Raw genomic sequence first — 22,834 nt, 5'->3', positions numbered from 1 at the left:
GGTGTACCTATGCTGTGGGGAATCACGACTTCATAGAAGCGTACAAGTGCCAGACAGTGATAGTCCAATATCCTTTACCATGTGTGTTACCGAGGCTCACAGTCTGGAAACATTGAGCCAGTTGTTCAGACCTTCAGCTAAGAAAGAACTACAGTATGGCAGTCTCTTGGACTCCTGAGTTTGGCCTGGCTCTTAAGACTCACCCAGTTACGTATACAGTAAGGAAGAACACTGTTCAGTGTATTGGATTTTATTTATTTACACCAGAAAGGGTTGTATGAGGCTGTTTTCATGCCAGTGTATTTACTTTGAAGACATTCTCTCCCAGCCTTTCTTCCCTTCCCCTCCCCTCGCATTAGTACCCTTAATTCTGCAGATAGTTCCCTCTCCTTAATGTCATCAGTATATGCATGGAGGGTGGGTTTTATTTAAGAGAGAAAAAGTTTGTGTTTGTGTGTGGTGTGTGTACATGAACATGCAGGTGCCTGAGCCTCTGTGCACACACACAGGTCAGAAAACAAAAAAGGATGTCTTGCCTCTGCCTTATTGTCTTGAGGCAGGATCTCTCACTGAACTGCAAGTTTGCTATTTTGACGAGGCTGGCTGGTCAGCAAGCTTATAGGATCTACTTGTCTTAGCCTCCCAGTGCTGGGGTGCCGGACATGCACAGCCATTTCCAGATGTTCATGGAGGTATTGAGGTACTAACTAGAGTCTCATGCTTGTACCAGAAGCACTCTTACCACAGTCATCTCTAGCTCCAAGGATAATGTTTGTTTGTTTTGTTTATAGACAAGCTCTAAATGGCCTTTGAACTCACAGAGATCCGTCAGCTTCTGCCTCCCAAATTGTGAGATTAAAGGCCTGTACTACGATGCCCAGCCAAAAATAATGTTTTGGCAATTCCATTATATATGAATTTGCCATAATGAAACCCATTATTGTGCACACTAACCTAAAGACTTAACTAAGAACAGAGTGTTTTTTGCAGGTGTGCTTGCAGAGACTGGTTAAGTCTTAGTGCCCAGAGCCCTGTCTAGGTGGAGAAGAGTGGACTCACGTGCATATATCCCCATCAGTCCATGGTCTGAGAGCATGCTAAGTATTTTAGAGCTCTAGATTTTAGTTCGTTTTTGAAAACTACTGTGTTTAAATACACTAAGAAGAGAATGCTGCTATCTAAGTCTCCCTAGAACTTAAGAATTCTAGCATTAGTAAAATAAACCTTATAGTACAGATTCCTGACCACTAAAATGTAGCTTATAACCAGTGGACTCAGAGAAACCAAGTAGAAATGTAAAAGAGAAACATGTCATAACAGATGGGGAATAGCTCAGTTGGTACCAAGCTTGTCCCTTAAATGTAAGGACTTGAGTTGGATCCCAGCACCCACAAAACAGGCAGGCACGTGGTATGTGCTTGTCATCCCATCACTGGGCAAGTGGAGGCGGGCAGGTCCCTAGGGCTCCTTGGCTCCAATTGAGAGCTTCAGATCCCAGGGACAGAGACCTTTTCTCAGAAAAGGAGGTGGATGGCTGAGGAATGACACCCACAGCTGGCCTCTAGCCACCACAGACACACACGCACACACAGACTTGTACATACTCGCACATGCACACAGGCCTGTACACACATACACACACACACATACACAGGCCTGTACACACACACACACAGAGGCCTGTACACACATGCACATGTACAGACAGACTAGTGCACACGCACACGCACGCACGCGTGCACACAGGCCTGTACACACATACACACACACACATACACCGGCCTGTACACACACACACACACAGGCCTGTACACACACGCACGCACATGTACAGACAGACTAGTACACACGCACACACACACACACACAGGCATACAGACCTATACATACACAGACACACAGGCATGTAGATCTCTCTTGTTTTGAAATGGGGAACAGGGTCTCACTATGGAGGCTGGCCTGGAGCCTTCCTCTTCCAAGGGCTAGGATTAAAGGTGTGCCCATCTGTAGGAAGTGAATGCATTGAGTCTACTTGGCTGCTCACACATGGCTATTGTGGTGTGTTTTCTACCTTCAAGACTTCACACAGCCATCTAGAGCACTTTGTCCCGTAGTCTACTTTTACTTAGAGTAGTCTTTCTTAAATTTTGTATGTCATACCTTCCTTAATGCAGCACATCATTCCTTCGGGCATTCCAGGCTCACAAAGAAGAAAACTGGTAAGCAGAAATAGAACAGCTGGGGATTAGGTGGTATCAGTGTGGGCTGGTTAGACTGACGTGGCCAAGTCTGTAGGAAGAGCTGCTCCAGGGTCTCTCATCACCACGCTGTCGCAACCCACCAGCTCCCAAGACACTGACTTGTACTTGTTCATGAAGCTTAGGCTAGCTCAGGCTCTTTCCCAGCTGGCTCGGATAACGTAAGTAACCCACCACTCCTCAGTACCAGCACCTGCTGCTTCCTCTGCATCTTGCCTCTGACTTTCCCAGAGTTCCAAGCTCTGCCTCTCCTGCTTTTCTGTAGGCCTTGCAGCTCTTTATTGAACCATTCAGAAGGTGATGGAGATGTTTACAAAACACTGAGACAGTACCGGAGTCCTGTGCTCAGCTCTTGGCCATTCCAGAAATCAGCATTTGGGAAATAGAAAGACACCCTGTACACAGTGCATAGGGAACGGCTTCTGTTACACCCTGTACACGGTGCGTAGGGAACGGCTTCTGTTACACCCTGTACACGGTGCATAGGGAACGGCTTCTGTTACACCCTGTACACAGTGCGTAGGGAACGGCTTCTGTTACGACACCCTGTACACGGTGCATAGAGAACGGCTTCTGTTACATCTTGTACACGGTGCATAGGGAACGGCTTCTGTTATAGCACCCTGTGCACGGTGCATAGGGAATGGCTTCTGTTACACCCTGTACACGGTGCATAGGGAACGGCTTCTGTTACACCCTGTACACGGTGCATAGGGGACGGCTTCTGTTACACCCTGTGCACAGTGCATAGGGAACGGCTTCTGTTACGGACGTACTTATAAATAGCATGCTTTCCCCGTGTTTGTCAGTTTTTGACTTTTGGTTTTAGATGATGGGTACCAGTCATTGTAGAGCTTTTGGATTATCCAAAGCATTTTTTCCAGTACTAGTCCTACCCAGGTCCTTGTATGTATGTGCCAGGCAAGCACTGTGCCTCTTAGCTCTGTACCTAGACCTTCTGAGGCGTTTTCTGAGACAGGGTCCCATATGCCCTGGTTAGCTTCAAACTCAGTATAGCAGAAGATGACCTAACATGTGCCACCGTACCCGGTTCAAACTCACTATAGCAGAAGATGACCTAACATGTGCCACCGCACCCGGGTCAAACTCACTATAGCAGAAGATGACCTTAGCATGTGCCACCGCACCCGCTTCAAACTCACTATAGCAGAAGATGACCTAACATGTGCCACCACACCCGGTTCAAACTCACTATAGCAGAAGATGACCTTAGCATGTGCCACCGCACCTGGTTTACCCCTGCTGGGCATCAACCCAGGGCCTTGTGCATGCTGGGCAAGTGGTGTACTCACTGACCTACACCCTTAGCCTCCTATAACTTTGAGGTGCAGTTAGAGAAGTTTGAGGCAGGATTTTTGTACTTTAGACCATCCTGGGAGTTTTCATTCTCCCATTCTCTTGCTCCAACTCCCAAATGCGATGATTACAGTTTTTTCATATCTGATATTCTCCTTCTCCCTGTCCCTGTCCTTCTCCCTGTTACCCCGCCCCCTGCCCCCTCTTTCTCTTCTGACAGTCTTTTTCTATGTAGCCCTGGCTATCTTGGAACTTGTGACCAGGCTGGCTTCAAACTCAGAGATCCTCTTGCCTCTGCTTCCTGAGTGCTGGGATTAAAGACATACACCATCAGCAACCATCTGCACTTTTTCTTTTCCAAGTGAACACTTAGTTTATACATCACTGAAAGCCCTGTGCTGTCAGCTCGAGGCACACAGGCCTGCTTGGCGACTGTGTATTACACATTGCAGCTCCTACTCAGAGCCTCAGTGTTTTTAAAATGGAGCTGTTTGCTGGTGGTTGGGAGTTAGGGAAGGACAAAGTTCTGGGAGCCCCCTCCCAGATAGACCAGGGTCCAGTTCTCTGGGCAGGGTTGGGACAGTGGTCTGGAGTAAGAATTAAGTATTTGGCCAGTAAGTCTGGGGTTGCGTTGTGTCTGTGTGACGGATGCAGAGTGAAGAGCAGCCATCTGAGTTGGGGAGTGTGTGAACTGGTTCTGAGCAATGAATAGCCTTGGCTGTCAGTGGTAGGATGTTGGCCTTTTAGCTCTTCAAACATATTTGCTTTTTGTCCTTAGGGCTCTACCTGTCATGTATGCAGTAGCACTTGACCTTCGGATATTTGCCAATAATGTAAGTTCAATTTCCTATCCCTGTCGGTTGGAAGTTAAACACATTGGGTGACTGCCTACTGCTTAATCTCCAGTTTTGAGGGATGAGTAGGAAGTGGGATGTATCTGGTGTAAGGAGGGAAAGACAGGGAGCAGCCTGACTGTGTGTCGGTCGTCATGTGCATGCGGACAGGCCCTCTGGAGAGATGGCGGGCCACTGTGGTGCTGAGTGGACTGACATGGAGCGTCCTTTACTTCTGAGCTGTGGCCTGAGCTCAGGACTCAAGTGGTGGCTGAGGTGCAGATCCTGGGCTACAGTCGGCCTCTCTCAAGGAGCAGCACATGTCAGCTTTGGAGCTACGGGAGCATCTTTTGGGCCTTAAATTCTTTGTGGTTTTAAAAATTGTTGGTGATTTCTGGTTCCAGACCAGTGTTTCTTCTCACTGAGCCAGTTGCAGGCCTGAGAATGTTAAAGCTCACAAAGCTCTGTGACGTGGACAGAGCTTCCTGTCTGTTGTGATGAGGGCCCTGGCAAGGAGAACACAGAATCCACTGGCAGGGATGAGACCTATCGGTAACTGTCCGCGCAGCAGCACGTTCTGTCGGACTGTCTGCTCCAGTGCTCCACAGACAAGCCTGCAGCAGCTAATAGTGGGGCCTCGGACCCGACCCACTTGCCAGCAAAGAGGTGACATCTGCTCTCCCACTAGCACACGATGCCAGCAGAGGCTGGAAGGGTGCATGCGTATATAGCTTCGTAGCACTATTGTGCTCCAAAGCCACTGGTCCTGAACAGACTTCCTCCAGACTCCACAGCAGTTGTTAGATGAACTGATGTGGGTTTTAAGGCACCCATCATAGGAGTGTTTCAGTGGGCAATTAGGACAAACAGATGAGAGCATTGATGTTCCCAGCAAAGAGCTGGAAGGTGCAAAGAACCAAGTAGAACTCTCAGATGGGAGGAGCTGAGGAGCAGTTGGGCTAGAGAGCTGACGCAGTGGTTCCTGACACTGGCTTCTCTTACAGAGGACTGGGTTCGATGTCTAGCACCCATGTGGCCCCTCACAACAGTCTAACTGCAGTCCTGGGACATCTAATGCCCTCTTCTGCCTCCATGGATACCAGAGGCATACATGCTGCATAGACATGCATGCAGGCAAAACACTCATATACATGAAACACAAATTATAATAATAAATCTTTTAGTGATTAATTTAAACAGACAAGAAGAGAATGGCATTCCCTTGTGTCTCAGACTTTTTTTTATTTTATTTTAATTAATTTATTTATTTTGTTTTTTCAAGATAGGGTTTCTCTGTGTAGCCCTGGCTGTCCTGGAACTCACTCTCTTGACCAGGCTGGCCTCGAACTCAGAAATCCGCCTGCCTCTGCCTCCCAAGTGCTGGGATTAAAGGCGTGCGTCACCACCACCCGGCTGTGCCTCAGACTCTTAACCTAGTTCTGTTTAACAGAGACCATCTGGGTCTTGCTGCGTTTATGTTCATTCCATTGTAAGGTGCTGCGTTGTAGAGGCATTTGAGAATGGGGAAAGGGAGGTGTATTTAACAGCCTTTCGGATCATTATAGACTATTTGTTCTTGACATAACCAACGCCCCCAGAAACATGAATATGTGTGTGTGTTTGTGCTCACATCCTTAAGGAGGAAGAGGCAGCCTCAGATGTCATGGTCTTGTCACAGGGCCTCATCTCGTCAGCCTGGAACTGGCCTCCTAGGCCAGGCTGGTTGGCTGGGATTACAAGCATATGCACCATGTTTTCTGTTGTGTTGTTTAAACCATTGTTCTGGGAATCTAATCCAGGACCTTGTGCTTGTAAGGCCACCGCTTCACTGACTGAGCTGCCCACCAGGCCCTGAAACATGTCTTAAAGGGTGGGTAGCACACTGTGGTCTTCATGGCTGCTCAGCTTGCCTGCCCATAGAACCCAGGACCACTGTCTGGGTGTGTCACTGCCTACAATGAGTGGGGGCCCTCCCACATCAGTCACTAATTAGGAAAGCACCTCAGTGAACATTTTGCCATCATATCAAGCCCCCTTCATCCTGCATTTGGCACTGATCTTTCACCAAACTGCATGATTGTGTGGTTTTGTTATAGTTGTGTTTCAGTCTGTTCCAACTGTGGTAACAGTACCATGGACTGGTTAGGTATAGACAGCATGTTCATAGCTCACTGCGAGGAGACTGACCCTCCAACACAAAGCGCAAGCAGCGTGTGTGTCCAGTGAAACTGCTGTCAGTTTCTGTTTCACTGAGGGAAGCTCCCTGCCCCACCCCCCATTCAAAGATTTATTTGTACATTTTAATTATATGTATGTATGTGTGTCTGTGAGTGTGGTTGCCTGTGAAGGGTGTTTGATCCCCTAGAGCTAGAGGAATTGTGAACTAATAGGGATTTGGGTATCCAACCTGGGTCCTCTGTTAGAGTAGGATGTACTCCTAACCTCTGAGTCATCTCTTTAGCTCAGCGATTCTCAACCTCTAGGTCAAGACCACTTTGGAGGTTGCTTATCAGATACTCTGCATATCAGATATTTACATTATGATTCATAACAGTAGCAAAATTGCAGTTATGAAGTAGCAATGAAAATAATTTTATTGTTGGAGATCACTACAGCATGAGGAACTATATTAAATGTTGAGAGCTACTGCTTTAGACCTTCTGGACCTCATCCATAAAGCATTGGCCCATTTACCACGGCCATCTCAAGATCTGATCATCTTCCTAAATTCCTTATTTCCCAAAAGCTTTCAGCTTCTGAATCAGCTTCAAAAATGGGAAGAGTGTGATTCTCTTCTGGACTCAGGGTAAAAGTGATAATTCACCTCCTTAGCAGGTTTTGTTCAGGGCTGGACCACTATGCACAGGAGGGAAGGTCAGAGGCCAAAGCAAAAGGAAGCTGCAGGCCTGTGCATTAGGTTAAGGCTGGTGTCCTGGTTTGATGTTTGTTGCTATGGTAACACCATTGCCAGAAGCACCATCATTAAAGGAAGTTAGGGCAGGAGCTGAAGCAGCAACCATAGAGGGGTGCTGCTTACTGGATTGCTCCCGTGGCTTGCTCAGCCTGCCTTCCCATAGAGCCCAGGCATGATCTGGGCCCTCTTCCATCGGTCAATTAACAGGAAAATACCTTAGAGACTGGACTGCAGGTACACACGGAGACATTTTCTCAGTAAAGATTCCCTCTTCCCAGCCATGTCTATGTTTTGTGTCAGGTTGACAAAGACCAATCAGGCCACCTGGGGCTGGTGTCAGCTTGACTTGAGGACATACATGGTTCTAAAAAATTGTCTGAGAAGGGCTCTAGAAATAAGCTCACTGGTTAGCACTGGCTACTCCTCAGATGTGTACACTATTGGAGACTTGCACCATTAATTTTGCCTCTGTTTGCTTTAAAAAGTAAATCCCTTCTGTATCATCAGGCCGACCAGCAGTTGGTAAAGAAAGGGAAGAGCAAAGTTGGAGACATGCTGGAAAAAGCCGCCGAGCTGCTGATGAGCTGCTTCCGTGTCTGTGCCAGTGACACGTAAGTGAGGCCTGTGGGCTCTGTCTGTAAAGGAACTAAGAAAAGGCTCACGTGCTCACTGTTGGAGCGTGCATTGGTCTGTCCCCTGAAGAGCTCTTCCTGGACGTGGTCCTTGGGGCTGGCCACACTTTGGAAGGTCTCTGCCCGGTGCAGGCAGCCCGACTTTCTCTCCCTGTCAGTGCTCTGAGCAGTGCCCTTACTTGGCTCTGACAGCCAGGTCCCTTCACCCTTGCTCCCTAGGGAACACTGAGCTTCTCTGCTTGTCACTTGAGCATTGCTGCTCTGTGTAGTGAGGGTTAGTCTCCTATAGATGGTTCATTGAGCATCCAGATTTTTGAGGGATTGGTTTATTAGATTCTTTTGTTCCTTTGGTTTTTGTGTTTTCAAGGCAGGGTTTCTCTGTGTATTCCTGGCTGTCCTGGAACCCAGGCTGATCTCAAACTTAGAGATCCTCTGCCTTTGCCTCCCGGGTGCTTGCATGGCTTATTATATTTTTAATTTTTTTAAAGATGTATTTATTTTTATTATTTATTTTATGTGTATGAGTACACTGTAGCTGTACAGATGGCCGTGAGCCATCATGTGGTTGCTGGGAATTAAACTCAGGACCTCTGCCGGCCCTGCTCACTCTGGCCCCGCTCGCTCTGGCATGGTATGCTGTAGCTGTCTTCAGACACACCAGAAGAGGGCATCCGATCTCATTACGGGTGGTTGTAAGCCACCATGTGGTTGCTGGGATCCAAACTCAGGACTTTTGGAAGAGCAGCCAGTGCTCTTACCCACTGAGCCATCTCGCCAGCCCCGCTTATTATATTTTTTAATATTTAATTTTTTATATTCTTTTGTTCATACCCCCCTCTTTAATTTTGTGTAATTTGTCTCAGCTGGTTTGCAACATAGCTGGTTTAATTTCTTTCTTAACTAAACCTCTGTCAGAAAGAGTGTCTATCTTTTTCCTAATACTCCATCTCCACCAATCATATAATCATGTTACTTGATTATGCGTTTACAGGCAGTGTGCGTGTGTTAAGCTGAGCATGGACTTGCTATATGACCCTCGCTGCTTCCCATGGTTGAAGGTCTGAGCTGTTTCAAGGCTTCTCTTTCCCATATTCCTAATTGGCTGGTTTGTGTTGCTGTTGCTGTCTTGTTTCTGTGATTGGAGACCTTGGCTGTCTTTCAGCTTTCTGCCCTCCACCCTTCTTTGTGTCCTTCCGTGATTAGAGGTCTCAGCTGTTTCCTCGCCTCTCACCACCAGTCTTAACTGACTGTCCTCCTGTAGGTGAAGGTCTCAGCCGTCTCTAGGCTCTCACCGCCCAGCCCTCAGTGGATGGAGTTTCTGTCCATAAGCTCCCACAGTGCATTGCACTTAGTGTCATGTGTGGATGCTGATGAATAGAGATGGAGGAGACCACTGAGGGAGGCTCCTTGTCTCTCACCACCCCTTTCCTGCTATAGTAGCTTGATACCTGCTTATTGAATGGAGGTCCGTGTGACTCTGTGCTTCTGCACAACATGACATTTCCTTGACCTTTGAACTGTCAGTGCTTTCTCAGATTAGATTGCAAAAAAAACAAGCAAAGTAAAAATATCCATGTTTCAAAGGACACTACCACAAATCAAAACAGCTATATTTGAAAAACGTTTGAAATAACATGCCTGATAAAGGTCTAATATGGGCTATAAAATGAACCAGTAGAACCAAACAAGAAGGACAATCCATGTTTAAATGAACTTTTGCCTCTTTGTTTTTTTGGTTTTTGTTTGTTTTTGAGACAGGATTTCTCTGTGTAGCCCCAGCTGTCCTGGAACTAACTTTATAGATCAAGCTGGCCTCGAACTCAGAAAGATCCACCTGCTTCTGTGAGTGCTAGGACTAAAGGTGTATGCTACATGCCCAGCTGTAATGATCTATAGATTTGAAAAATCTTAAAGAAAGAAAGAAAGGAAGGAAGAAACAAAGAAGAAAAGATAGATAGATAGATAGATAGATAGATAGATAGATAGATAGATAGATAGATGGATAGATAGGTGTCTAGTGAGCAGGTCCTAGGCCGCTCTAAATCAGCAGTCTCCAAGGCCACAGTGAGCTGCTTCCTGTGCCCATTACTGTGGCTGTGATCACACAGTAGGAAGTGGACACTGCTGCTGGGCTGAGGGGTCAGCAGGGCCGCTGCGGCTGCGTGTTCCGCTGTTTCTCAGAATATTAGCCTGATGTTGACATGTGCCACAGTAGCCAGATGCTGCTCAGAAGGCAGGCAGGCTGAGCAGTGGCCAGGGCTCTGCCTTGCCCTGCGCCTCCATGGCTGTGTCAGCAAGGTATTAATTACCACTTTGACACACCTGTGCTTGCCTGTTCATTTCTCATTGCCTGAATTTCTTTCGGAATTTGAGCTGTGGCTCTTCAAGTAGATTGGACATGTAAGTTCTTTACCACACTTGGGTGTGAGGACATTGAACTAGCAAGCATCATTTGGGGCTACCAGTTGGAACAGTTTATGGGAAAGAGTGGGTACAGTAGCTAACTGGGCAGCTGCCAGAGAGCAGGCCTTGCTCTGTGGAGAGTGGGCAGCGTTTACACCACTGTTGTCGTAGACGACTCGCTTTCTGCCATGAGTACCAGGTGGCTTCTGCTGGGTCCTGAGTTTGAGCTCTGAGTCTCACGTTTCCAGAAGCTGCCATTGGGCCAGCACCCACTGCACACAAGTTATGTGTTGGGGACTACTTGGAGGGGAGTCATGCAATTAGTTCAACTCTGAGTTTTGTTTTATCATGAAAATCTGCAAATAGTCAGCAGAATTGAGTTAATTTTATAGAACAGCCTCTGACTACCACTTATGTGAGTTTACTACACTTGTCCATCTGTGAAATTATCTCAATATTTCTCTTCATCCTTTAAAAAAAAAAAAAAAGAGCACATTTTCTTTTTGTACTTCTCTCCAAGGACTCCAACTTCCTGTTTGCTTTTTGGGGTGAGATGGCCCTTCAGAGCCACACAGACCCCGCTGTGGCTGTGCTGACTTTGACAGTGGCGCCTTTGGTAGGGCCTGGTCAGCAGTGTCTAGGTGTTTCCTCACCTGGGCTGCTCAGTCGCCACTCATCGTCACGTCACCTGCGGGAGCTGCTGCAGTGGATTTGGTACTCCCCGTGGGTCCCTCCTCGGGCTCCTCCTTATGTGTTTAAGGAGGATTGTTGTTGTTAGAAAAGAAAATGTTCTTCCCAAAATCTAACAATTCTTCCCAAAATCTAACAATCTCCATTTACAGAGTTTTGCTAATGCCGCAGAGGGAGCCTGCAGCTGTTTAACTGGGATTAGAAATCTCGGGTTGCCTTTTCTTGGCAGGTGTAGTGAGCTTCACTGATGGTGTTGGAGGGAATAGGACTCCCTAAGGCCTCCTGTCTCTGGATTCTGAGCTAGAAGCTGTGAGGGCAGATGCTTAGCGTCGGGAGCTGACTTGGGCCAAGGACTCCCCAACAGCTGAGGTCCCTCTCTCCTCTCGGTTCTTTCTGGGGTGGGTAGTCAGGTCTTCTTACTCCTTGGAGGCCACGCAGACGTGAGGTCCACCACCCTGTTGCTGTAACTGTTGTTTGCCGTCTCACCAAGAAATGGTCTTTACAGAGTTGTCAATTGAGAGCAAAGCCAGCCCCAGCATCCAGGTAAAACAGTGGGTGTCACTGTTAAAGTCACAGGAGACAGCCTGGTCCTCACTATAGCCTAGGATGCCCTTCAGTGGGCCTTCTGGTGCTTGCTTCACCACCTTCTTGATGTCATCATACTTGGCAGCTTTGTCCAGGTGGCACATCAGATCCCCAGCAGACACACCGAGGATAAGAATGCAGAAGGCCATGCATGCATTCCAGGGAGCATCCTGTTTGGTTCTGGGGTGACCTTACTCGTAGTCTTGGCAGTACCAGTGTGTCCAGGGATGATATTCTGTGAAGCTCCTCAGCCATATACCACAACTTTCCAGAGGGGCTGTCCACAGTCTTGAGGATGGCGGTGATGGCATGGGCATGCTGTCGTGGATGACCTCAGCCGCCCTTGACGGGGCTAAGCAAGGTGGAGGTGCAGGAGGCGTTGCTAACAAAGCTGAGAGAGTTGTCTTACTTGTCATGGTTGATACCCATCACAGTCATGGGGTCATCAACACGAGGTAGACAGGATAACCCTTGGTCTCTATCTCTCCATGATGGTGAAGACACCATTAAGCTCCACAACATAGTGCACACCAGCACCTCCTCATTTGATGTTGGCCGGATTTCACTCCGGGAAGATGGAGATAGCCTTCCCGTTGATGACAGGTTTCCTGCTCTTAGTCTTGACTGTGCCATGGAACTTGCTGTGGATACAGTCGTGCTGGGAAATGGAGACCCTGAGGTCAATGAAGGGGTCACTGATGGCAGCAGTATCCACAGCAGTGCCAACACTGAAGGCAGCTCTGGGGACCCGGTGCCTGCTATGGCAGCAGTGCCAACACTGAAGGCAGCTCTGGGGACCCGGTGCCATTGGTGGCCTCCGCCATCATGTGTCAGGGAAGACACCGCTGTCTCTGGGACAGGGAGGTACAGCGAGCTGCTCTTTCCTCTTAACTTTACCTAGTAATAGCACCTTCTCTTTGGCGACTCTGCTGTGGGGCTCTCGCTCACAGTAGTAATTTGTCCTGGCGGTATATTCTGTAATTATTCATATTTGTTTGCTCTTCCCATAGCCGTGCCGGCATAGAAGACTCTAAGAAGTGGGGGATGCTGTTCCTGGTGAACCAGCTATTTAAAATCTACTTTAAGGTTTGCTTTGCATGAATTTCTGTAAAGTCTTGTGTTCTGTCTGCCTAGGTAAATTATTGTTTACTTCGCCTTCTGACATGTATCAGGAAGTGATACTAACCACACGCACATTAATAATCCTAATAGCTGGTAGACATTCCATGCCTTAAAGACAAGGACCTGAGCTCAGTGGAGAAAGCCGCGCAGCATCCTTCAGAACAGGGCCTATCCTGTGCCACAGAAGCAAATATGAACTGAAGGTTCATGAAGATCTGATTTAGGATAGCTCGTGGAAATGCAGCTACTTCAGACACAGGCTCTGAGCACTGAGGGATCAGTCTTGTGGGGACAGAAGTGCTGAGTATTGGGTAACTGGTCCTCATAAAGGAGCTGGCCTCCGGGTATATATGACCACTCTTGAGCCTTCGTCCTGTGTTGTAATGTCAACTTTATGGAACTAGGGGGAGAGAGAGAGATATGGATGGACAAAGGAGTCAAGTTTTGCTTCATAAAGACAAGTGGGCACAGGGCAGCCTGTCCCGCGCCACTAAGAATCTCTCTTTCACTTCATTGGACATTTAGTTTGTCCTTGCCAGTGTGTGGCCTGAGTGCAGGCTTTTCCTTGGGCATTGGCTCTACCCCATCACAGAGTCCAAGCTTCTCAATTGTATGTTATCTATACTGGGTGGGTTTTTGGTTTGTTTTTTTTTTTTTACAGAAATTTTGATGACTCTGAAATTCATGTTAAAAAAGTAAAACAGAAATTCATGTCTGTCCTGTCTGCCTGTTCTGTTGATTTTGTATATAAACATTTTAAATAGTTTCTTCTTTATTATAGATCAACAAACTCCATTTGTGTAAACCTCTTATCAGAGCCATCGACAGCTCGAATCTGAAAGACGACTATAGCACAGCGCAAAGGATCACGTACAAGTACTACGTGGGGCGCAAGGCCATGTTCGACAGTGACTTCAAGCAAGGTATGTTGATGACACTATGCCAGTGTCTGAGTCAGACTGCGTTCTGCTGTACTGGACTGACATCGATAGTCTCAGAGAGAATAGGGACTGTATTTTATTAAAGTGAGATGTATATATAAACCAAGTCCAAAGGAGAGAGGGGGAGAGAGAGAGAGAGCGAGAGAAAGCGCAAACAAGCATGCGAATGTATGCTGTGTGTGCTGTGCAGGCCCCCAGAGAAGTCAGGAGGTGTTGGATCCCTGGAGCTGGAGGTGCAGGTGGTTGTGAGCTGCCCACGTGGGTCCTTTGGAAAAGCAGAAAGCACTTTTGACTACCGAGTCATCCATCCAGTCTCCTCTTTGCTTTGTCTCACTCTGTAGCACAAGCTGTCCTAGAATTCACTGTGTAACCTAGACTAGCCTCAAATTCATGGTTATCCTCCTGCCTCAGGCTCCTGAGTGTCCTGGGATTACAAGGAGGGGGTACCACACCTAGATTTATTGTATTTTTGAAGTTTATTATTTTGTGTATGCATGTGCGTTCATGTGTGTGGTGTGACTTTGATATGTGTGTGCCATGGCTTATGCATAGAGGGCAGATGACAGCTGCAGAGCTGGCTCTCCCCTCCCACTTTCACGTGGGTCTCAGGGACTGACCTCGGCTTCTCAGGCTTCATGGCAAGTCCTGGACTCAGCCATCTTGCTGGCTCCTATCTTTTCTTTTAATATTTTTCCAAGTGCTTATATTTTTGACAATAAAGCTAATATACAAGTGAAAAGTAATACTTGGGGGATCTTGGTCTCTATAGGGCTTCTAAATGCGTGTCAAAGTGCCCAGTTCTCTCACACCCTTTCCTTGAGGTGCTCTTTGAGTAGGATATGATGATTGTTTTCTCTCAGTGGAGCTTGGGGACAGAACTTGGCCCCGCTGCAGCCTCAGTAGCTGAAGTCCAGTAGAGTGACCCTGCAGGCAGTGAAGGTTGTCCATAGGCCTTGCTCCTTAGTTTGTGTTTGTGACTTTGAAAAGCTCTGTGTGGTGGTGGTGTTCATAGCAGCCTGCCTGTTCACTATCGTTAGCTTCCTCAAGAGCACGAAGCCAGGCTTTTTGTTTGCAACTCCGTGAGCATTTAGCATGAGGATGCTCTCTGTGCTTTCTTCTGTTGGACATAAAGTGAACTTTCATTTATTTTTAAATTATTTTTAAAAATTGCATAAGCTCACTTTATGAACTCAGAACTCAGTTATAGAAACAACATGCAGATAGATTAAGGTAGCTACTCAGAGAAACACGTGCCCAGTCCAAATTTTGTCAAAATTTGTTGACAAATTTCTTTTTTAAAAAATACTTAAGATTCATTTTATTTTTGAGTTAATTCTATGTATGCATATTTAAGGGGGTATGGGGGGTATTTGCATGCCTTGGTCATAGAGGCCCGAAGCTTTGGATGCAGAGCTGCAGTCGGAGGCATTTGTGAACCAGATTCAGGTGCTAGAACCTGGGAACTGAACCCTGGAAGAGCAGCATGGGCTCTTAACCTCCTGGCTGTCTCTCCAAGTCAACTGATGCCAGCCGTTCTCACTGTGGTGAGCTGTAATATCAAATGTAGTTCAGCGTGCATTACCCAATGTCCTGTTTCTAAGATGGCCGTGTACTCCCTTCTCCAGGAGACAGCAGGAGGTTAGCTTCTGAGGCAGGGGGTTGATAGCTTCCTTTGCTGTCAGGTCTTTTTTTTCTGTTTTTAGCAGGTGATCAAGTTTTTACAGAAGGGTTTTTATTATTATTGCCTGTCTCTCTTTTCCATCTTAAACAGAAAGCCTAAGTTAGGAGCATTAAAGATGGCATCGCATTGCTGTTCCTAAGAGAGCTCAGTGATATTTGGAGAACTATAATATAATATAACTGTTCACACTGCACCCTACTGTAGCCAGGGTTGGTGTGTTCACACCGCCACCCTAGTGTAGCCAGGGTTGGTATGTTCACACCACCACCCCAATGTAGCCAGGGTTGGTGTGTTCACACCGCCACCCCAATGTAGCCAGGGTTGGTGTGTTCACACTGCCACCCTAATGTAGCCAGGGTTGGTGTGTTCACACCACCACCCCAATGTAGCCAGGGTTGGTGTGTTCACACCGCCACCCTACTGTAGCCAGGGTTGGTGTGTTCACACCGCCACCCTAATGTAGCCAGGGTTGGTGTGTTCACACCGCCACCCCAATGTAGCCAGGGTTGGTGTGTTCACTCTGCCACCCCAATGTAGCCAGGGTTGGTGTGTTCACACCGCCACCCTAATGTAGCCAGGGTTGGTGTGTTCACACTGCCACTCAGCACTTTGTTTCCCAGCTTTCCCAATTTACTTTAATCCTGAATGGTCTTGAGCCTTGCCTTTGGGATTGCTCTGAAAAAGGTTAGGCCTATCCCTGACTGTTCTCTCAAGCTCTGCTGGGAATTCATTCATCCATCCATCCATCCATCCATCCATCCATCCATCCATCCATCCACCCACCCACCCACCCATACATCTTTTCCTTCCTTCCTTCCTTTCTCTTAAAAAATGAATTTCTTGAGAATTTTCTACAGTGTATTTTGAGTAGATTCACTCGTCTCGACTACCCCCGTGCGCCCCCCCCTTACCTCTCCTTTGTTTGTTTATTTCAGAACCTCCTTATCATTTGTCTTCCTGCTTTAGTTCCTGGGTCCTGAGGTCACGGGACCTTCACACCTGGCTGTCAGGTTCATTCCCTCCCTCCCCTTCCTTCTGTCAGCTTTTTCTTTTCTTTAAGGTTTATTTGTATTTTATTGAGTGTTGTCTGCATGTATGTAGGAAGTGTGCTCCATGCATGCAGGGTCCATCCAGGCCAGAAGACAGTGTCTGATTGTCTGAAACCGAAGTTACAAATGCTTGTGAGCCCTCCAAGGTGGGTTTTGGAACCAAACCTGAGTCCTCTGAGAGAGCTCTTAATAAAAGAGAATACGCACAGAAACACAACAAGCCAATGTGTGCTGCCCATGTGTGCATTCCTGGCTGTGGGCTTCCACTGCAGTCCCACCTAAAGGGCCACACTACAGATGTACTGACCGGAGGCGAGTGCCAGCTCTGGTTGTCTTTGGCTCTGCAGGCTTCTTAGTGAGACAGCTTGGGGTGGATGACACAGGCCTGCCCCAGTGACAGTCACCTCCAGGTGTGAGATTAGCGCTTCACTTTGGCATAGCCACACTGTTTGGGAGCAGGGGTGGCTCTCAGTGTGGACTTCCTCAGCCCCCAGACTCCAGTCTGTGTGAGGCGACTTGTGCTTTCAAAACTATTTGTTGTCTTGTAGTTTGTGGCCCAACAACCCAGGAGAGCCTTCCAGAGCAGGTGGAGTTCTTACTTCTTTGCCGAGTCTTGGACCAAGCTTGGCTTAGTAGGACTTCACCTGTGCAGGGAAGTCTGTCCCCAGCGCTGCTCTCCTCTGAAGCTTGAGGTCTGCCCCAGAGGGAAGGCTTGATCCTGCTCACTATCTTTAACAGGTCTCGCTAGTGGGTAACCTCTGAGATCTATGCTGGGTGTCACTGGACAGTCTGCCTGAGTGACGGTAGGGTCTTTTGGTGAACTGAATAGTTGTTTTCTGTATTCGTCAATCTAGTAGGGTCAGACTCTTTACCTGAAATGGGAGCCCCTATCTTTAAAGCTGTGGGCAGGACAGACTTCGATTATAGGCTGCTCAGATCATGTCTGAGCGTGGTGGTTCTAAGTGGAAGGCGCTCTGTGTGCTCCACTGTGGGCTCTCTGACTTCTGAGTCCTGAGCAGTGTTAGAGATGTTGCATTTGTGGTTTCCAGCTTTAACAGTAATCTGCTGACCTGCAGGTGACTGTAGCTGATTAGAACCTCAGCAGAAGCTAATGTACATAGTTTCCTGCTAGCTGTGCCATCTCTGACCACCACGGTGCTGTGGCTTTTACTTAAGAAAAGTCACTGGTACAGAAGTGAGGCAGGGCTGCTGTTACTGGTGTGGGAAAGGAAAGCCGCCCTGCCTATGGCACCAAGGCCATGGTAGAGTAGGCAGGGGTGAATACTGGGCTGTGTGCTCAGGTCTGATGTGTGGGCCTGCTCTCTGCAGCTGAGGAGTACCTGTCGTTTGCCTTTGAACACTGCCATCGCTCCAGCCAGAAGAACAAGAGGATGATTCTCATCTACCTGCTGCCAGTGAAGATGCTGCTGGTGAGTGCGCGGGAGCTGACTGTAGCTCACTGTGCTGTGCTGTGCTAAGGGGTGTGCTGGACTTGAACACAGCCCAGAGCAGAACGTGCACGTGTCTACATGGCATGACTGCACAGCTCCAAGTCCTTCCAGGGGAGCTTTGTTGTGTTTACTTCCCTTGACAGAAACTCTGAACTGTAATAGTCATATAACAAGGGGAACAGTAGGCGCTACTTATATTTCTTCATAGAAGCTAAATTCATTTCAGTGAGTTAACTAGAAAGGAAAAACACCATTCCAGTCTGCCTGTGGGAATCTTAATCATAATAAATAAATGCATATGAGACAGTCTTATATACCTCAGGTTGGCTTCAAACTTAATATAAACTAGATTGTCCTTGAACTCTGATCCTCCTGCCTCCACTTCCCAACTGATGGGGTTGCAGGTGAATATCACCGCGAAAGTGAGTTGATGCTTGGACAGGAAAGCCACCTTGGTAGATAGTCAGCTGGCCTAGCGTCAGAGTCAAGGCTGCTTTTCACATCTGAGACTAATACATAGCTGAGGGAGGCACGTAGTGCTGCGTGTGGCTGAGGCAGAAAGCTGAGACTGCCTGATCATAGCGGGAAGCAGTGGGGTCGCTCCTGTCCTGCCCCCAATCCTACTGAAGAGTGACTTGACCATTTTGAGCTAACTCCTCCGAGAGACGTTTTCACCCTCCAGCCCTGTGCTTATCCTGTGTCTCTTCAGTTGCCACCACCCTCAGTGCATAAGTGACAGGGCTCATGGGAAGGTCACGACTGAGGTCACACCCATCGAGTTGAAAACTGGTACCCAGGCTTCCTTATTTCTTGACCAGAGTTGCTCTTCTCTAGCTTACTGTTACTTTGACGTTTTGTGTTCTGTGTGGCTGTGCAGACCACAGCACTCATGGAGCTCAGAGGGCAACTGTCCTTCCTTCTGCTCTGCGGGGATTGAACTCCGGTCATCAGGGTGGTGGCAGGTGCCGTGACCTGCTGAGCCTTCCACCTGGCACAGCCTGGGATGTTAAACTCAGTTTCTTACATTTGGTTTGCTAGGCTTTTGTTTGTTTCTCTGTTTAAAGGTAATTTTTTGATAAGAATCTTACTGATCTTAAAAATGGAACTGTTAGGACTGGAGAAATGGCTCAGGGGTTAAGGGGGTTGTTGCTCTAGCAGACATTTGGGATTGAGTGCCAAGTGTCTCTGTCAGGTAGCTCACTACAGCTGGAGCCTGGAACTCCAGCTCTGGGGGATCGGATGCCCTTGTGTGGCCTCTGGGCACCTGCACATGCGTGATGCACTCTACAGACATACTCGTATATACATTTTTAAAAAGTGAAAGTGCTTCTGTTACGACAGCTAACTTTCTGTCTTAGGGTCACATGCCAACCATCGAGCTCCTGAGGAAATACCGCCTGATGCAGTTTTCAGAAGTGACCAAAGCCGTCAGGTAGGCCGTGCTTTCACACAGTTTAAGAACAGGAGCCTAATAGAGATTGCACACGTGTTGCCCTGGAGGCCCTGTTGACCTCTTTCTGTGGTTTTGCTCTGTGACCCACATGGTGTTTCTCCATGCCTAGTGAGGGCAATCTGCTGCTGCTCAATGAGGCACTGGCAAAGCATGAGACGTTCTTCATCCGCTGCGGCATCTTCCTCATCCTGGAGAAGCTGAAGATCATCACGTACAGGAACCTCTTCAAGAAAGTGTAAGTGCCTGGGGGACGCTCAGCGAGCAAAATGCTGTTCTGCAAGCATTGAACCCCCGAATCCACATCAGAGCTGGAAGCTTGCAGCCATATTAGGTGTTAAAAACAGCAGAGACAAGGAGAGCCTCTTTTCAGCAAGGCAACGACTGGCAGCTGAAATTGTTCTCTGAACTCTACACACACGCCTGCATTCTCACACACAAATACGCACCCATCACACTCACACACACGCACACTCACACTCTCACACACACACACATTCACACACTCACATACACACTCACACACAAATACGCACCCATCATACACACACACACACTCACACACACACACACACACACACACACACACACACACACCCCATTATAGCCTATGGGGACAATATCCTGACCCTCTTGGGACAGAGGCTGACCCTGAAAGCTGTCTAATGACATAGCTTGGCAACAGACTCAGCATGAGCTTAGGATGCCAGACACCTTCTGCCTGACCAAGCTGTGTCAGTGTTGTCTTCTTCTCTTTGCTACCGTGGCAGCTGGCTTATCCTGTCACCACTGTGTGTGTCAGGGAGTTAAATCGGATGGTTCCTTTTCCTGTATGTGATGCTGAGCACTGGCTCTTCCGAGGCCTTGTCCCAGCCGCCTCTCAGACACATAGAGACCGTTCTTACAGCCAAAGGCAGTCAATCAGAAATAGTAAGGGGGAGCTGAAATCACAGGACATCTTCAGAGTTAATTGATCTATGATAAAGTATGCATTGAAGATTTAATAAATACTCAGGAAATATCTATATTCATACAGTGGCTGCTTACATACAAAGCTTATATACCATTGTGTTTAATAGCTGTTGTTTGTGGACTGTGTTTTACGGTGTATCTTATCAGTAAGAACTTAAAATATGTGTGAACATTTGCTCACCAAATACTGTCGCCTCCTGTTGTCTGGCTCCTCGTCTTGCCCTGAAGTACTGAGTCCTGCTGTTACAGTAGTTTCTTTTCTTCATAGATATCTGTTACTCAAGACACATCAGCTGTCTCTAGATGCCTTTCTGGTTGCTTTGAAGTTTATGCACGTGGAAGACGTGGACATTGATGAGGTCCAGTGCATTCTAGCCAACCTGATATACATGGTGCGTGCGGCTGCCTGCTCCCAGCGGGGCTGTGGTGTGGTGCTGGTGTCCAAGAGACCTTTCTATTCATGAAGGCATTTTCTAGTAGAACTGATTTTTCTTCCCCAGTAAATACTATTCAGAGGGCCTTGTGTGGGTCAGTATTGAGGGCTGTAACCTGTGTTAGCATGATCTCTGACACATGTGTCCCAGGGCAAGGAACTTTCACCGTCATGACATTTGATGTGACTGAGACTCAGAAGTGTAAGCCTGTTTTTTTCTCTGTTTCAGGGTCACATTAAAGGCTACATCTCCCATCAACATCAGAAACTAGTTGTCAGCAAGCAAAACCCTTTCCCACCGCTGTCCACGGTGTGCTGATGCCCAGGCCCTGCCGACGGAGTGCGGTCCTGTTACAGCTGCCCTCTGGGGCTCACGTCTCCTGATGCAGTCGCCAGGGCCACTGTGGCAGTTGGCAGTCGCCAGCACCTGAAGGACTCACTGTGTTCTTCATTGTCCTGACTCATGCCAGCCTTGTCAAGACCTGGGATTCTCTTTCAAGGTGGACCCACCCCTGCTCTGGCCTGTGGTGCTCCTGAGCTTCCGGGAAGGAGGCAGCTGGGCATCAGTTTATGTCGTTTAGGGAGGCTCTCTTTATGGCGTCTGTAGTGTTTCCTTCCTTCCTTTCTTTTTTAAAAAGGTAATCCAAATTTATACAAGTAGCCCGTTCTTTACAGTATATTAGATAATGCATCTATTTTCATATGTAAAATGTCAGCATTTTGTGAGCTCAAAATGCTGGGTTAACTTGAGGCTTCTTTTTAAAAAGTATAATTTAGGGGGTGGAGAGATGGTTCAGGTAAGAACAGCTGCTGCTGTGCAGAGGACGTGTGTTTGAGCCCTAGCACCCACGTCACAGCTCACAGCCGTCTGACTGCAGTTCGAGGGACCCATTGCCTTCTTTGTCCTCCGTGGGATCCAGCACACGTGCACATAACCTCACTCAGGCAAAGAGGCATCCATAAATAAATACATGTTTTTTTTAAGAAAAGTAGAATTTAGTCTGCTGTAAATTCCAACAGTTCTAAAGGCTGCTCGGGACTAAGGCAAGGCCTGGCTGTTGGCCTCTGGTTATGGCCCCTTCTGAGCTGCTGTTGCCTGTCCTCTGCCTCTCTTCCGTTTCCTACAGCCACTGTCCTGACAGGCCCTCACTCTGAGGCTGCATCCAGCTTAACCCGTTCCAGAGACCCTTCCTCTAGACAGTTAGCCTGGGCAGGCTTCAGCAGAAGGCTTTGGGCACAGTGCATCCCATAGCACTGGAGACGCTCCAGCTTCTGCTGCTGCTGCCTCCTCCTCCTCCTCTTCTTTTTCTTTTTTTTAAATAAATGGTTTATTTATTTATTTTATGTGCATTTGTGTTTTGTCTGCATGTATGTCTGTCTGAGGGCGTCAGATCCTGGAGTTACAGATAGCTGTGGATTCTGGGAATTGAACCCAGGTTCTCTGGAAGGGCAGTAGTGCTCCCTACTCCTGAGCCAGCTCTCCAGCCCCCAATGCTCCAACTTCTTAAGAGTGAACATTTCCTCTGTGTGTTGTTCATTTGTCCATCTATCACCTATGTATTTGCCTGCCTGCCTATCTGCCTTTCTATGTATATATGTAGATATGAATATATATCTATATATATATGAATGTATGTATGTATATATGTATCTATCTATCTATATATTATTTGTCTGTCTGTCTGTCTATCTGTCTATCTCTCTGAGGCAGGGTCTTTTTATACAGCCTGGCTGGTCTGGAACTCTGTCTTGTCTGTCTATCTATCTATCTATCTCTCTGAGGGAGGATCTTTTTATACAGCCTGGCTAGTCTGGAACTCTGTCTGTCTATCTGTCTGTCTATCTATCTATCTCTCTCTCTCTCTCTGAGGGAGGGTCTTTTTATACAGCCTGGCTGGTCTGGAACTCTGTCTGTCTTGTCTGTCTGTCTATCTATCTATCTCTCTGAGGCAGGGTCTTTTTATACAGCCTGGCTGGTCTGGAACTCTATGTAGACCATGCTTCCTCATGATGCTCTTCTTGCCTGTGGGATCCCAGAGCAAGTGCTTGGGATTTCAGGTGTGTGCCACCGCATGAGGCTTGTTCCCTGTGTATGAGACGTGC

At 47.6% G+C, this 22,834-nt stretch overlaps 1 protein-coding gene across 1 annotated transcript in view; it reads left to right on the top strand.

The window, feature by feature from the left end:
- Pcid2 (PCI domain containing 2) overlaps positions 1-22,070 on the top strand; it is a 30,279-nt gene extending 8,209 nt beyond the window's left edge. The window contains exons 4-14 of the mRNA XM_031339110.1: positions 2-67; positions 2,178-2,219; positions 4,354-4,408; positions 7,830-7,933; positions 12,643-12,718; positions 13,536-13,677; positions 17,755-17,855; positions 19,235-19,308; positions 19,439-19,564; positions 20,567-20,690; positions 20,961-22,070. Of these exons, the coding sequence (XP_031194970.1) occupies positions 2-67; positions 2,178-2,219; positions 4,354-4,408; positions 7,830-7,933; positions 12,643-12,718; positions 13,536-13,677; positions 17,755-17,855; positions 19,235-19,308; positions 19,439-19,564; positions 20,567-20,690; positions 20,961-21,050 (1,000 nt within the window). The 3' untranslated portion in view covers positions 21,051-22,070. The remainder of the gene's footprint in view (position 1; positions 68-2,177; positions 2,220-4,353; positions 4,409-7,829; positions 7,934-12,642; positions 12,719-13,535; positions 13,678-17,754; positions 17,856-19,234; positions 19,309-19,438; positions 19,565-20,566; positions 20,691-20,960) is intronic.
- The last annotated feature ends 764 nt before the right edge of the window (positions 22,071-22,834 follow it).

This window comes from Mastomys coucha, unplaced genomic scaffold (assembly GCF_008632895.1).
Source record: "Mastomys coucha isolate ucsf_1 unplaced genomic scaffold, UCSF_Mcou_1 pScaffold22, whole genome shotgun sequence".
NCBI classification, from domain to species: domain Eukaryota; kingdom Metazoa; phylum Chordata; class Mammalia; order Rodentia; family Muridae; genus Mastomys; species Mastomys coucha.
Note: the sequence above shows the minus strand (reverse complement) of the source record. Positions and strands in the feature narration are given on the sequence as shown.